Source organism: Notolepis coatsorum (assembly GCF_963971535.1).
Source record: "Notolepis coatsorum genome assembly, chromosome: 6".
Lineage (NCBI taxonomy): Eukaryota > Metazoa > Chordata > Actinopteri > Aulopiformes > Paralepididae > Notolepis > Notolepis coatsorum.
The window spans coordinates 185258314-185273520 of record NC_140170.1 but is presented as its reverse complement, the minus strand read 5'-3'; the positions used below and the strand labels follow the sequence as shown (position 1 = coordinate 185273520).

Sequence of the window (15207 nt, the reverse complement as noted above, 5' to 3'; positions counted from 1 at the left end):
TATCACGATACCGGTTCTGAAAACGATACCGCGGCAAAAACCTAAAATATCAGGAAAAGTAATGAAATGGAATATATTAGATGACCGACCATGACAAATTATTAGAGAGAGAGCGAGAGAGAGAGAGAGGAGAGAGAGAGAGAGAGAGAGAGAGAGAGAGAGAGAGAGAGAGAGAGAGAGAGAGAGAGAGAGAGAGAGAGAGAGAGCCAGAGAGAGAGAGAGAGAGAGAGAGAGAGAGAGACACAGAGAGAGAGAGAGAGAGAGAGAGAGAGAGAGAGAGAGAGAGAGAGAGAGAGAGAGAGAGAGAGAGAGAGAGAGAGAGAGAGAGAGAGAGAGAGAGAGAGAGGGAGAGAGAGAGATAGATTCAGGGACGTCTATTCAGACGACACGTCTATTCTCCCTCTCACACACACTGCTCTGGTCACGCATCCACTCAAAATATATATATATATATTAGTGCTTTCAATAGATTAAATTTTTTTTACTAATTAATCTCACAATTTTCTGTAATTAATCTTGAGTAAAATCTTGAGTAAAATCATGGAATTAATGTAAAAATCAACACAAAGAAAGTATATTTAGATTCAAATACTATTTTAATAGTATTTTAATAGTAATATAAATCATATTAACAACAAAAATGTGGTCCATCTTCATGTCAGGTAAACAAGCAAATATACTGCTGAAAGTTCAGAACGTTGAAGATTTTTCACTCTCCAAACTCTCTTTTGAATCTCCAAAGTTAAAGCATTAAATTTGACAGCCCTAATATATATATAATACAGCATCAGGCTATTATTCTAAAAGTATCGATACTAAAAAAATGGGAGTATTGCACCATTTTTAACAGCTGGGTATCACGACCGGTGTATCGTGCAAACCCTAGATGGAAATAATAGAAAAGCAAAAGCTCATTATCTGCCTTTTTCACACATGGAAAAATGTTAGACCGCTCTAAAGGAAAGCTCAGTGTATCACTCTGCTTCCCATCGGGCATAATGACTCGAGCAAATCTGGGACCGCTATTGGAATCTAGCTGTGACTGCGTCATCCACGCATGCATCCACACACACACTCACACACACACACACACACACACACACACACACACACACGCACGCACGCACGCACGCACGCACGCACGCACGGCACGCACGCACACACACACACACACATTCTGGTATGTATATACATTAAGACAATATAAAATATACAGAAATATACAGTCAAATATGCACACTGTTTGACGACAGTTTCATTAGTTCCTTTAGATGAGTATTTTGTAAGCTTGTATACATGTTTGTTGTCTTGAGGTGTCTGTCTGAGATCAAGGGCCACAATGTAAACAGGTCCTCAGACTTTATTGTGTTTTTATCCTTGTTGTTATTTGCACTCTCGGCCAAATCCGTCGCAGGCCTGCATGGGTTTGCACCGAGAAGAACATCTTGTCAGCAGAGCCTATATACCACCGAATACGACCAACTAACCAATTGTCACTTACAAATGCTTTGATTATTATGACGAGAGTGTTCCTGACTGAAATGGCTTTTACAGTATGTTCCCAAAGAGAGAAGGTTCAGAACGCCGCTGTGATCCCTTCAATAAACGTCGATATGCTAACGTGTTTCTGAGATGCAACTCCTGCTCTGAAGAGTATCGGCGTATCAAATATTGGAGTGAGCCAGCTGGCGTTCTGAATCTTTTCTCCTGTGAAGCTGCCGCACCCTTCAGCCGTCTCTTCAACACACTATCTGTATGATTGAAGCACCTATTGCACTGGATATGAGAGCTCCTTTAAAGGAACACGGCAACATTATGGGAAATGCTTTTACCATCTTCTCCAGAGTCAGACAAGAAGATGTACAGTAGACACCAATTTCCTCTCTGTGTGTTCAGTAGAAAGCTATCCAGCTGCAAGCTAACTTAGCTTAGCACAAATGAACGGAGGTGTGTATACGGAGCAGCTAGCCTTGCTTAGCACAAATTAACGGAAGTGTATACGGAGCAGCTAGCCTAGCTTAGCACAAATTAACGGAAGTGTATACGGAGGAGCTAGCCTAGCTTAGCACAAATTAACGGAAAGTGTATATACGGAGCAGCTAGCCTAGGTTAGCACAAATTAACAGAAGTGGATACGGAGCAGCTAGCCTAGCTTAACACAAATTAAGGGAAGTGTATACGGAGCAGCTAGCCTAGCTTAGCACAAATTAATGGAAGTGGATACGGAGCAGCTAGCCTAGCTTAACACGAATTAAGGAAAGTGTATACGGAGCAGCTAGCCTAGCTTAGCACAAATGAACAGAAGTGGATACGGAGCAGCTAGCCTAGCTTAGCACAAATTAAGGAAAGTGTATACGGAGCAGCTAGCCTAGCTTAGCACAAATGAACAGAAGTGGATACGGAGAAGCTAGCCTAGCTTAGCACAAATGAACAGAAGTGGATACGGAGCAGCTAGCCTAGCTTAACACGAATTAAGGAAAGTGTATACGGAGCAGCTAGCCTAGCTTAGCACAAATGAACAGAAGTGTATACGGAGCAGCTAGCCTAGCTTAACACAAATTAAGGAAAGTGTATACGGAGCAGCTAGCCTAGCTTAGCACAAATGAACAGAAGTGGATACGGAGCAGCTAGCCTAGCTTAGCACAAATTAAGGAAAGTGTATACGGAGCAGCTAGCCTAGCTTAGCACAAATTAACGGAAGTAGATACGGAGCAGCTAAGCCTAGCTGTTGGCCAATAACACCTCTCCTGGAGTTTTAAGCTATAGGCTAGTGGTCCGTATCCGCTTCTATTCATTTGTGCTAAGCTAAGAGAGGAAACGGGGTATCTATCTTCTTGTCTGACTCTGGAAAAGCTCATTCGCCCACAACGTCATCAGCGGGTTCCTTTTTAAGCTGCCGGAAGGTGTTTTGACCAGTTCTTCACGGCTCCTCTCTCTCTCTCTCTCTCTCTCTCTCTCTCTCTCTCTCTCTCTCTCTCTCTCCCGGTCTCCCCTCTCTCCAGCGCCTGAGGATAATGCTCACCCCATGTATTCAGAGCAGGAAGAAGCAAGAGAACGGCGTCGAGCTGCAGACGGACACCCAGACTCAGAACGCGGCGGCCACCGAGGAGGCCTACATCTAGAGCCCGTCCGTCTCGTCTTGTCTTTCCTCTCTCTCTCTCTCTCTCTGTCCGCCCGTCTCCCTGTCCGTCTCACCCGACCGACGGGTCGGACCAGGGGGGCTTCTTCTACACGCAGAAACGACGACGTAATCACGGTTTGGGAAACGACGAACACCAGACTTCCACTCCGTCGTCTGATAGACCTACCTCCTGGGGGGAAGCGTGGAGACCGACCTGATTACCACGTTACGTTTAGTTTTTTAGTTTCTTTTTTGTTTTGTTTATTTGTAAAATATTAAAAAGAATTTAAAAGAATTTTACGAGGAACGAGAGAGACAAACTACCCGGCGGCGACGTTGTTGTTGTGATAGTTTGTATTTCATTATGCAAAAAAAAAATTGTTAGTCTTTCTAGAAAACGAGATGTGACCTAGGAAATTACTGTATTTTGAATTTATAATTTAAATTTGGAGGCCCGATGTGATTCAACAGTATTGTGCTAATTTAAAGATCTTTACAAGTAACTAATCTATTAAAAATACTATTATTGTACAAAGGAAAATATACATTAAATTCAGTTTGCTTGTATATGAAAGAAATACATTGAAGTGAATGCAATATAGTAGTTTAGTAAATGCAATATGAAAATTGCAAAATGGGGAATTGAACACTGACCAATATTTGAGGAAATGACCATTATGGGAATGTGCAACGGGCAAGGCCAAATCTCCTTCTGTAAAATGTTATTATGCCAGACTATCACCAGACCTGCGTCAAAGAGTATTTGTGAATAATTCTTAGCTTAAATTCATTTTTTTTAACCCGCTAAGAGCGTTAGGTGGGGTTTACCATATAGCACAATACAGTGAGTGCCAGGAAGTTTATACCATATGAAGTAAATTTAGTTTACTTTTCTGATTAGTGTTACTTGACATTTCTGAATTGTCCTGAAACATAGGTACTTCCAGCAGGTTCAAACCAAGGCTGCCAATTACTTCCAAACACCTTTTGACTCAGTTCAGATTACCCCCCCCCCCCCCCCTCCAACACCCTGCAGTTAGCCAATAATGTTTACCACCCAATTCTGGGGGCTACCTTTGAAAAGCACAAGGCCAGTATGGATTTCAAACCATCCAAACCCTTTTTGGCATGATTGAATACCTGTGACAAAAGCAAAAAGTAACCTAAATGGTATATATAAATATATAAATATTATATAGCGAGAGACTGTTAAAAATTGTTTCTTTGTTTTCTAAAGAACAATAACTTTGTATGTTGTCTGAAACTTTTTTTAGAATCATTTTTAGGACATTTTCTATGTAAGAGTGAGAAGGACCAAAATCATATGATATACTCATGTTCGAAGAGATTGGTGACCAAGGCACACGACCCACTGACTAGATATTGATACAGAAAAATCAAGCGTCCCCATTTTGCTCGCTTCTGATAAACAAGGTACTAACTCTTATGAGCACCATTTGGATCAGTGACCCACCAGCATAGCTATACAGACGTAGCCATCGTGGAAGTTCCACTCTTTCTTGAATGCATGTCGTGCAACACTGACTTATTGTTGCATTATGTTTGTTTGTGAAAAAATAGATATATATTTCAGCCGACTTGGCAACTGGAGAGACATGAGATTTGTGTCATAGTATGTCTATTCAGTTCCACTGTAAAAACGAGAGAGATTGTGGTGCCATCGGGGGTGTACCGCGGGAGCAGGCTAGATGCACGATCGGGGACTTCTGCAATGGCTACCGGTGTACTTTGCTGAAACAGTTTACTTAGATACTTAGCGACCCACTCCTCAGGAACAAAAGGTGGAAATTACCAAATTCTGTCTGATGCTACCGAGATACACTGGAAAAAGTTGTGCTAGCAAAACTAAACTAAACGGAACTAAAAAGAAAGAAAAAATTAAGTATTAAGTAGCAACAAAACATGAAATATGAAGTAGCATTAATTATATATTATGTGTTGTTATTTTTCTAATCTTTACAGGGAGGTTTGACTGAGCTTTTGACTGACTTTTTCAGCAATGCCCCGCTACCGCTAGACACGTTACAGTTACACACATTCCCACCTGGTAGCTGCCCTGAAACAAGCACAAGCATGTCCCCCTGCTGGCCCCAAGCAGCTCCTCGTTAAGGATGTAAAACAGGTGATGGAAATTAGCTGCCTTATATCAATTTTCTTTTAGCTACTTTTGCTAGCATAATTTATTCCAGTGTGTATGAACTGTGAAGGCCTTCTGTCGGTCCATTTAGTAGAAGCCATAGTGCAAGGAATGTGCATATTAACAAATACTTTAATCTTGTATTCAATCTTAATTCAAATCAAGAATCATATACGAGGAGAAAACTGCCAAAGGACAGAGACTAGTTCACTCATAGCAATTCATTTTGTCTCTGAAAACAACTGATATTACCTTGACATAAGAATTATTTGGCTTATTTCAAGACGTTGTCAGTGGATTGAAGAACTTAAACCAAATTCTATGTGACATTGGCAGATTTTCACAATTTCCATTTTTCCCTATTTTGGTGAAGTTGAAGATTGGATACAAGATGAAAACCCTTCGTTCTTAATGTGGACACGTCTTGCAGTGCATCATGTGTTTCTGTCCCGTTGAAGGTGCAGGTTTCCAATATCAGCTTCTGAGAGAGAAACCGTGGCTAAGCCAGGACTTTACACTGTACAAAGTAACAAGCTCAGCAAATGATTTTTATCTTCTGTTAAGACTCATCAAGCTTGTGTCAAGACATTTCACGTCAAATGATCTCACCGAACTCGCCGGCGATTTTGCGGGTTTTTCCAGAAATTTGTGCTCGTTCTGTGACCTTTACAAGCGGCGATCGAAAAAAATATTATGTTTCTTGTTCTAGATTTATTATGTTGTTTAATTATTATTATTGAAAACAAGTGATATAGGAAATATGCTAAATTTGTAGTGTGCAGTGAGAACATTTAGCTTTCATTATCTTGAAATGAGCTTGATAATGAAAGTCACTTGCTAAATTTGTCATTTTTTGCAGTGTCTCACTGTAAAAAGAACTGCTGAGTCCTTTGGCTACAGAAGACATGCAATGTTTCTTCAGATACTATAGGCCAATACCACTGATATTATCCCTGTCCATTGGACAAAGGAAAACCTATTATTACATATCAAGTTTTTGGCAATATATGAATAGATATATAGATGCTGAATTTGTGACGTGGGCCAGTTTACTCCACAGATATAATGACTATAAATACAGGGTGGTAGAGCAACACCATCCACCAGCCAAATACTAGTACATTTTTGGCTATGACTGGTACATTTATCCTTAATACCAGCCACTTGGGCAGGTATCTAACCATCATTTTTAGGATAATCTCAACCTAGTTGGCTGGTGAAACTGTTGATATAGTGAATTCTTGGCCCACCGGCCAGCGTGTGTGGTGGATATAAAAAAGTTAATTTCCTATACTGATTGTGTGAATATATAAAAGGATCAATTAGTTTGCTTCTGTGGCAGCTACACAGCGATTGGGTTGAATTAGTCCTTTGGTTTTACTGCAAAGATACACAGTCCTATATAAAATTTAAAATGTGCAATGACAAAGGGTTCCATGAATTTTGTACAAAGTTACCATACTGCAGTTTTCTCTCTTGACAGATGTTGTAAAACTGGACTGTGTACTACATGTATCTGTGTACTACATGTATCTGTGAATGTCCGTACATACCTGGCGTTTTTTATGTCTAAATGTTGAAGAAAAAAAAAGAAAAAAGAAAAAAAAATTATCTGGATATTATTTGCTGTTTTCTGCAATAATTATGGTTGTCTCAGAAACTAAAGCACATCTTTCTGAAATGGAAAAAAATAAATCACAATTACAATAACAATAATAGAGTAATAATTATAATAATGATGATGATGATGATGATGATGATGATGATGATGATGATGATGATGATGATGATGATGATGATGATGATGATGTTATAGAGGTCTAGTCAAAGGATATTGTTTTGTAAATTTCTAACTGTTTCATGGGCCTGATGTAAAATATTCTATGTAAAAAAAAATATAATAAATGTCTTTAGATGGTGTTCTATGAAGAAAAGCATGATTGCCATATATGTTACCTGCAAAAATAAATAAAGATCTATAGATTATAAGGTCTGCTCTGTTTAATTTCTCTATATATTTATAATGTAAAAATGAACCTTCTTACTGTCTTTTGCTATTATGTACTTTGCTACTAAGTAGGGATGCTCGATATACCGATATTGTCCAACTCTTAATTTCCGATACCGATATCAACCGATATCAACCGATACCGATATATGCAGGGTTTCCCCCCCAAAAGAATTTAATAATTTCAGGTAATTAACATTACATATCTCTTGTTGTGGAATTAACACCACATTATGCATACTTTTGACAATAAATAAAATCTGAATTTGTTCTTACTTGCTTGCCTGGGTAAATAAAGGTTATAGAAATGTAAAAAAAATAAAATAATAATATTTGGAAACCGATATTTTCCGATATCACATTTTAATGCCGATATCGGCCGATAATATCGGTAGGCCGATAATATCGGACATCCCTACTACTAAGTAATCTACTGTGTCTATACTACTACCTAGTATGGTAATATGGCTATACTATGCACTCAAGAGTGTAGCACTCAAGTTTGACACTGTTTGACAAACAATACCACTTAAGATGAGATAAGAAGATATTCCTTTATTGGTCCCCTTGGGGAAATTCAGGCATCATAGCAGCATGGGGAGGGGAGGGGAGGTAGGTACAGGTAAATGGTCATAGTAGAAGACATAATACAGGTCATAAAATAATAGTACAGTAGAAAGTAAAAATAGGCAGTGTAAACAATATAACAATAGCATTAGCTCTATATGCATAATGAGGCAGTGTACATCAAGGTGCAGATGAGGGTCTGTATAAGTTATATTATGCATTACAATACATTTGGTTACAATAGACTAGAATGTAAATATATACTATGAGTAAGTAAGTATACAGTATACACCGGTGCAGTATGCATAAGGTGCGTATGGCGTGGTATATGTCATACGTTGTAGTCCGTTTAGGTGGGAGTCAGACACACTCAGTGATCAGACATTCCTACTTCCCACCCCTAGCCGCCCTCTGATGGCTGGAAAAATACTGTAAAGAACAGGGCTTAGGGTTCGTGGATAACTGGTCCTCTTTCCGGGGTCGCCCTGGCTTGCTGACAAAGGACGGCGTGCATCCTAACATGCAAGGCACCTCTCTCTTATCTAGAAATATAGACAAGATCATAGCTTTGGGCTGACAGCCACAGCCACAAGCATGCCAGGGTACAGGCTCGTAGCGAGCATGCTAGTCATGCTAAACCGATGGAGCCTGCCAATCCCAAGTCAAGTCAAGACTTGGGATTGGCAGGCTCCATCGGTTTAGCATGACTAGCAGGCTCGCTACGAGCCTGTACCCTGGCATGCTTGTGGCTGTGGCTGTCAGCCCAAAGCTATGATCTTGTCTATATTCCCTATACCTTTCCTAACCATGCTGGGTCCCTCCTCCACCCGGCTCCCCACTCCTCTCTTTCTATCTCTATCCTTAAACCGGTATATCCAATCAAAACTAGAATATCTCGTTACGCTCCGCTTTACCCGGCTCGTCCTTGTGCGATAAACCGTGCCAACTTAATTGCGATTAAACCTACCCGCGTGGCTGAAAATCACTCTGTTAAATATACAGAGTGCGTGAAGGTTGGCCTTATCAACATTCGCTCTCTGCCAACCAAAGCTCTTTTGGTAAATGAACTGATAACAGACCATAGTCTCGACTTATTGGGCCTCACTGAGACATGGCTTAAACCTGATGATGAATTTCTGCCCTTAAACGAGGCTTCACCCCCTAATTTTATTAGCTCTCATATCGCACGCACCTCCAAAAAAGGAGGCGGAGTTGCTCTAATTGACTAACTCTAAGCACAACTTTATATCCGACGCAAACTGTAAGTTTTCCTCGTTTGAGGTGCTCCTGTTGCGTCCCTCTCCCCCAACAGAAAGTGTGGCGGTCTGATTCCTACCTCCACTGCATCCTTTGTAATGGCTGTCCTTTATCGCCCCCCAGGCCCTTACTCCCTCCTCCTAGATGAGTTTTCCACTTTCATCTCTGAGCTTGGTACACGCTCAGATAACATATTAATTGTTGGTGATTTTAACATTCATTCCAACAAAACTCTAGATCCCCTAAAGGCTTTTAACGACATCATTGACTCTGTCGGTCTCATTCAAATCGTTCACCAACCCACTCACTGTGGTGGGAAGTTGAACACCCTTGACTTAGTCCTAGCCCGCGGTCTCACTGTGTCAGATTTGACCGTTTCTCCCTATGTTCCTGCTCTCTCAGACGACTACTGTACCTCATCAAATTTCAAATTGATTTGACGGTTTCTCGCTCAGACAGTGTAGAATCCTACATGAGCCGTCGTATTAACGCCTCCACTGTCCAAATTCTTGTTAATTGCCTACCAGACACCCTCTCTCGCTTCCTCTCTTACTCTGGCCCCCTTGATCTCTTTACACATAAACTTAAGGCCGCCCTTCATAGTACGCTCGACATTGTCGCTCCCCTTAAGCCGAAAATTAAACGTGCTCCGCAAAAACAAACTCCCTGGTTTACGGAGGAAACTCGCTCCTTTAAAATGTTGCAAACTTGAACATAAATGGTGTTCGACGCCTTCCCTGGAATGATAGTTTACATAATTACTAGTGCTGTCAATAGATTAAAAAAAATTACTAATTAATCTCATAATTTTCTGTAATTAATCTAGATTAATCTAGATTAAAAATAGCATTTTTCTACTTAAGGCCGAAGCTCGTAACAGATATTTACTTGAGTAAAGTCATGGAATTAATGTAAAATCAACACAAAGAAAGTATATTTAGATTCAAAGACTATTTTAATAGCTTTCTTTTAATACAGTTTCTCTCCTGTGAAATACAAACGTTCAACAAAACCATCAACATTGACTCAGCTAGACCTCTTTCTTATATCCGCGGCACTAACAGAAATAAAAACAACCCAGGCCTACAGTATGTTAAAGTGCAGATTGGCTTAGAGGATGATAATGTCTTGTATGAACTACCAGTAATATAAATCATATTAACAACTAAAATGTGTTCCATCTTCATGTCAGATGATTTTCAAAAATGAGTCGATGCAAAAAAAAGAACAAGCAAATAAACTGCTGAAAGTTCAGAACGTTGAAGATTTTTCACTCCATAGATTAATCTAGATTAATTTATTTGAATGCTTTAAATAATTAAAATGAATCTCCAAAGTTAAAGCATTAACTTTGACAGCCCTACTAATTACAAAAAGGCACTCAAACTTGCCAAGACCTCATATATTTCCAGGCTGATTAACGAAAACAAAAACAACTAAAAGTTTCTGTTTGACACAGTTTCAAAACTTACTCAGAAACAACCAACTGCGCTAAACCATGCTAACGAATTCATTCAATTGATCTCATAAGAGATGAAATTGTTGGCTTACTCAACAATCAGAGTCCCTCCCAACCTCTGATGGGCTTTCCCCCTGACTTTGAATCCAGCCATACGCTATGCTGCCTTGAAAACATCTCACTTAGTGCCCTCTCTAAACTGGTTGGGGCGGCTAAACCCTCAAACAGTTTATTTGATCCTCTTCCAGCAACTCTTATCAAAAAACTCTTCCCAACTCTAGGCCCTGCCCTACTCAATATCTTCAACACCTCCTTGTCTACTGGCGTGTTGCCCTTCGCCTTTAAATCAGCCGTCATTAAACCACTACTTAAAAAACTGAACCCCCCTGTCTCCCTGTGAATGGCTGTCTCGTGGTGATGACCGGAGTGGTGGACGTCCCGTGATGATGACCGGGAGGATGCGACCCTCTCTGCGCCGCCCCCATGCCTCAAATAGATCCGCCATCAGCTCTATTTCTCAATCTTTTAAAATGTTCAGTTGCCATTGCATGCACTTATCTGTGTTTCATTACACGTATTATGTACATGCTTACCAACTGTCTCGCCTGTTTTATTGCAACACTAATATCACCGACATCTAAGAAGGGAGATCCCCCCTTGAACGGCCCTTCGAAGGTTTCTCTCCTCCACATTGCCTGTTGTGCATTTTTTCCTATTGCTAGGTTTTAGTGAGTTTTTCCCGTAATATACAATGTACAGGTGATTAGTGTGATGAGTATAGTGCTAATCAGATGTATGTAGTGCACAGTGATACAGGTGTAAAGACAGTATGGTAGTAGTCATACTAGCCAGCAGCATAACTAGTAAGTGTAGGATATGTGTAACGTTTGTGACATCGTCACCTTAAACTTCGATGCCCCGAGGGAGTTTCGAACCCGGGTCTCCCACGCCGCGGGCAACAGCACAGACCGCTAAACCAAGAGGTGAATGCACTGCTTTGTAACGTGTCTATGTGTCTTTTGAGGATGAGAGTGAGTTTAACCCACAGCACCGCTACTCGCCCCAGTCACTTCACAACATCGGAAATCCATCGTGACTGCGCTTCGCGGTACCATCCGTTACATATGTACAGATTATAGATATAGTATCTATACAGATATGTAAAAGGAGCAATGTTTGAATAACGTCAGCATATTGTTTCATTTGACATCAATATTGGACATTTTCAAGTTTATTTGGATCCCCATTAGCCACAGCAGTGCTGGGGCTATTCTTCCTGGGGTCCATAACACATAAAATACAGTTACAGACTTATACACTCACAACATTTACATGTCATACAGACAATTAAAACAACAATAAAAACCCTAATCAAATTCATAATACAATACAACAATATATACGCCTTATGAATTCATAATACAATACAATAATACCTACTCATAATTAATTCATAATACAATACAGCATAATATACTATTTAGCTTTTACATACATTATCTATGTTCATATCAGCCAATTATACAATATTTTACTAATATATCCCTATCAGACACATGCCTTTTCATCCATATATACCTATCTCTTTATCAGACACATACATTTTCATTTACGTACACACAATATGTCATAATCGATGACGCTGCAAAAGAATTGTTTGGGAAAAAATCAACATTTTCCTCTCCTCTCAAGCGGGCACAGGGGGCACAAGGAACACTCTGGCCGCTATCCATCCGAGAGACCTTTGTTTCTGACATTATCAATCAAGTTGAGCTTATTGTTCCCGCCTCATTCAAGCACATCTCATACGGAGTTGCGACGCCATTAGCTTTTACAAAACTTAACATAAACAACAAAGATATTTAAAACAAGTTGGGGGAAAAAAAAAAACCAGTGGCGATTCATAAAATGTTGCGCACACAGGATTAAAAGAAGGCAGTAACAATGCAATACAATAAGAAAAGACAAATTGCCTATTGAGATTCACTGAACTACACTGAAAGAGCTGTCTGTCATGGTGTTCACGCAGGACGGAGGGATACCAGGGAACTGGAGCGGTGCCCAGTGTAGCTATGGTAATATAGCTTATATGCATTATTCATCGGGTTCCATCCACTTATGTAATAACTCCTGTATTAGCATAACACTGAGACTGATCACAGGTCAGTGAGTGTAGTATAGTACATTCTGGTGTTGTGCAGCATGGCGCTGTAGTCAAGCCTGGTAAATGTGCGTGAATATAAAGCAACAGGCGAATCAAGAGTGATCTTGTCACTTTTGTCCATTATTCTTTATGTACGCAGCCTACAGTGTGTTTGTCTCTCTAATGTATAATGTGACCATGTAAGACACAGCTGTATTGATGTCCCCTGTCCTACATTTGTCCCGCGTTCTACTACTACTACTACAGCAGTCACTATTATCAACTGAACATGACATCATGGTTAAAGGAGAATTGATCCAGGTCACTCAGGTCTGGCAGCCCAAACCTCCTCGCCATCCCACGCACTGGACTAGGCTGTCGACCATGGGGCACAGCGCTTTTTCCAAACTGGGGCAGCGCCTGTGGAATCAGCTGCCGGGGTCCATCAAGGCCTCAGTCTCCATTGCTGCCTTCAAGGCCTCAGCCTTAAAACCCATTTATTTTACTCTGCCTTCCACGAGGGCCTGTTTTTTTTTATCTGCTCCTATGTTTAGTTTTTTTATTTTGTTTTATTTTATTTGATTCATTTTAAATGTTTTTAATGTTTTAAACCTTTTTATTCTTATCTTTTTATTTTATTCATTTGAATGTTTTCTTGTTTTAAACCTTTTATTTTAAGTTCCTTCTGCTGTGAAGCACATTGAGAGCTCACTGAGTTTAAAGTGTGCTATATAAATGAAATCTATGATTATTATTATTATTATTATTATTATTATTATTGAACATCACATCATGATACATGTTCTAAAGGAGAACTGAACATAAATCAAATCAAATGTATTTGTATAACCCAAGATCACATGGAATAGCCCCCATGGGCTGTACAAGTCTTCTTGTACAAGACAATAAGAAATATGAATGAAATGAATGAATGAATGAATGAATGAATGAATGAATGAATGAATGAATGAATGAATGAATGAATGAATGAATGAATGAATGAATGAATGAATGAATGAAAACTTTATTTAACAGATTGCAGAATGGGTACAATACAGTACGGCTCAATACATACAATTGTTAAGGGGATGCAGACCTGAGAAAGACGTTTGTCTTGTTTACATCAGGGTCCCCCTGTTTACATCAGGGTCCCCTATCACAATAGATCAGACCATAAAATCCAAATATGCGACACTCCCAGACTTTCCTCAATGAAGATGAGGAACGACTCACTAAAAACCTAGCAATAGAGGGGAAAAAGCACCACAGGCGGTGTGGAGGAGAGAACCCTCAGATGAGCTGTTCAAAGGGGGGGTCCCCCAACTGGAGGTCGGTGATAATATAGTGTTGCAATGGATGTTAGATGGAACGAGAATAGAACAGGTGAATAATTGTAATGAAACACACATATATATATATATATACATACATGGTAATAGTAGTAGGTATCTAAGGAATATACGATTTTTTTTTAATAAAAATAAATAGAACAACTAAATTAAATTAAATCGCATAGGAAAACTGAGGGTTAAGTAGAGTGTATCCATCGCGCCTGTGGTAGTGAGAACGTTAGGTTATGACTATAACCAAGTTCTGTTAATAGTGGTGACGCTCTGCGTCACTCATGCACTGTCCTCGCACACGTGCACGCGCACTGAATAAAGACCACAATGTACCTTTAATCCCAATATTTGTCTGACCACACCCCTATCAGCTCACCTACATAAGCAGGTGTGTGGTCACCTGCTCTCCTCCTTCCCAAGCTTTCACCACAAGGTGAGATCAAGGGCTGCAGCGGCGTCAGACGCCGAGCATCACCACCATAGTCATAACCTAACGTTCTGTATCATAGTCGGTTCCGCTCGGTGTCACTCATGCACATAGGGAGGCCGAGCGGAGCCACCGGCCGACAAATACACCCCGCTGAAGGCCCCCCACAACCATCAGAACAGGGAGGGCCGAGCCCCCCCGACCCTCCCTAATGGAGGGCACCCCCCCTATTGGAGGTTTCCCGGGAGGGCGACGGACCCGACCGTGCGAAGAGGCACTCAAGCAACTCAACGCACAGGGTGAGCAGACCGTGGCCTGACCCCACGACTACACACACGCACAACCCGCATGCCACCCGGGAACGAATGGAGGGAACAACCTCGTTACTGCCCCCAGAATCACGGGGTCAAGGGCAAACCCAACCCCGTGGCAAGGCCGTAGCAGCGGAGCGCGAAGGAAGGCCCAGACCCACCAAAGGGACTGGACCCCCTGGAATGGGGGCCCGGAGAAGTCCATGATGCCAGCATCAAGACCCCACCAGGTGGGCACTTAGTGACCCCGCCCCCCACATCGCCAGCGTATTCGGACAAAGACCCCTCAGCCGAGCGGGCCCTGTCCCCCCAATAGTACACCGCCTGGCACACTGACCCTGCAGAACAGGCAGTCAGCATGGCCGTAAGCACACAAAAAAGGTTAACCAACGGAAGCAGGCAGCGCACCGGGG

General features: G+C 41.0%; 1 protein-coding gene across 1 annotated transcript in view; it reads left to right on the top strand.

The window, feature by feature from the left end:
* Positions 1-3122, top strand: part of slc6a1b (solute carrier family 6 member 1b) — a gene marked incomplete at both ends in the record, with an annotated part of 137804 nt that extends 134682 nt beyond the window's left edge. The window contains 1 exon segment of the mRNA XM_084315960.1: positions 3003-3122. Coding sequence (XP_084172086.1) covers positions 3003-3122 — 120 coding nt within the window.
* Between the last annotated feature and the right edge of the window lie 12085 nt (positions 3123-15207).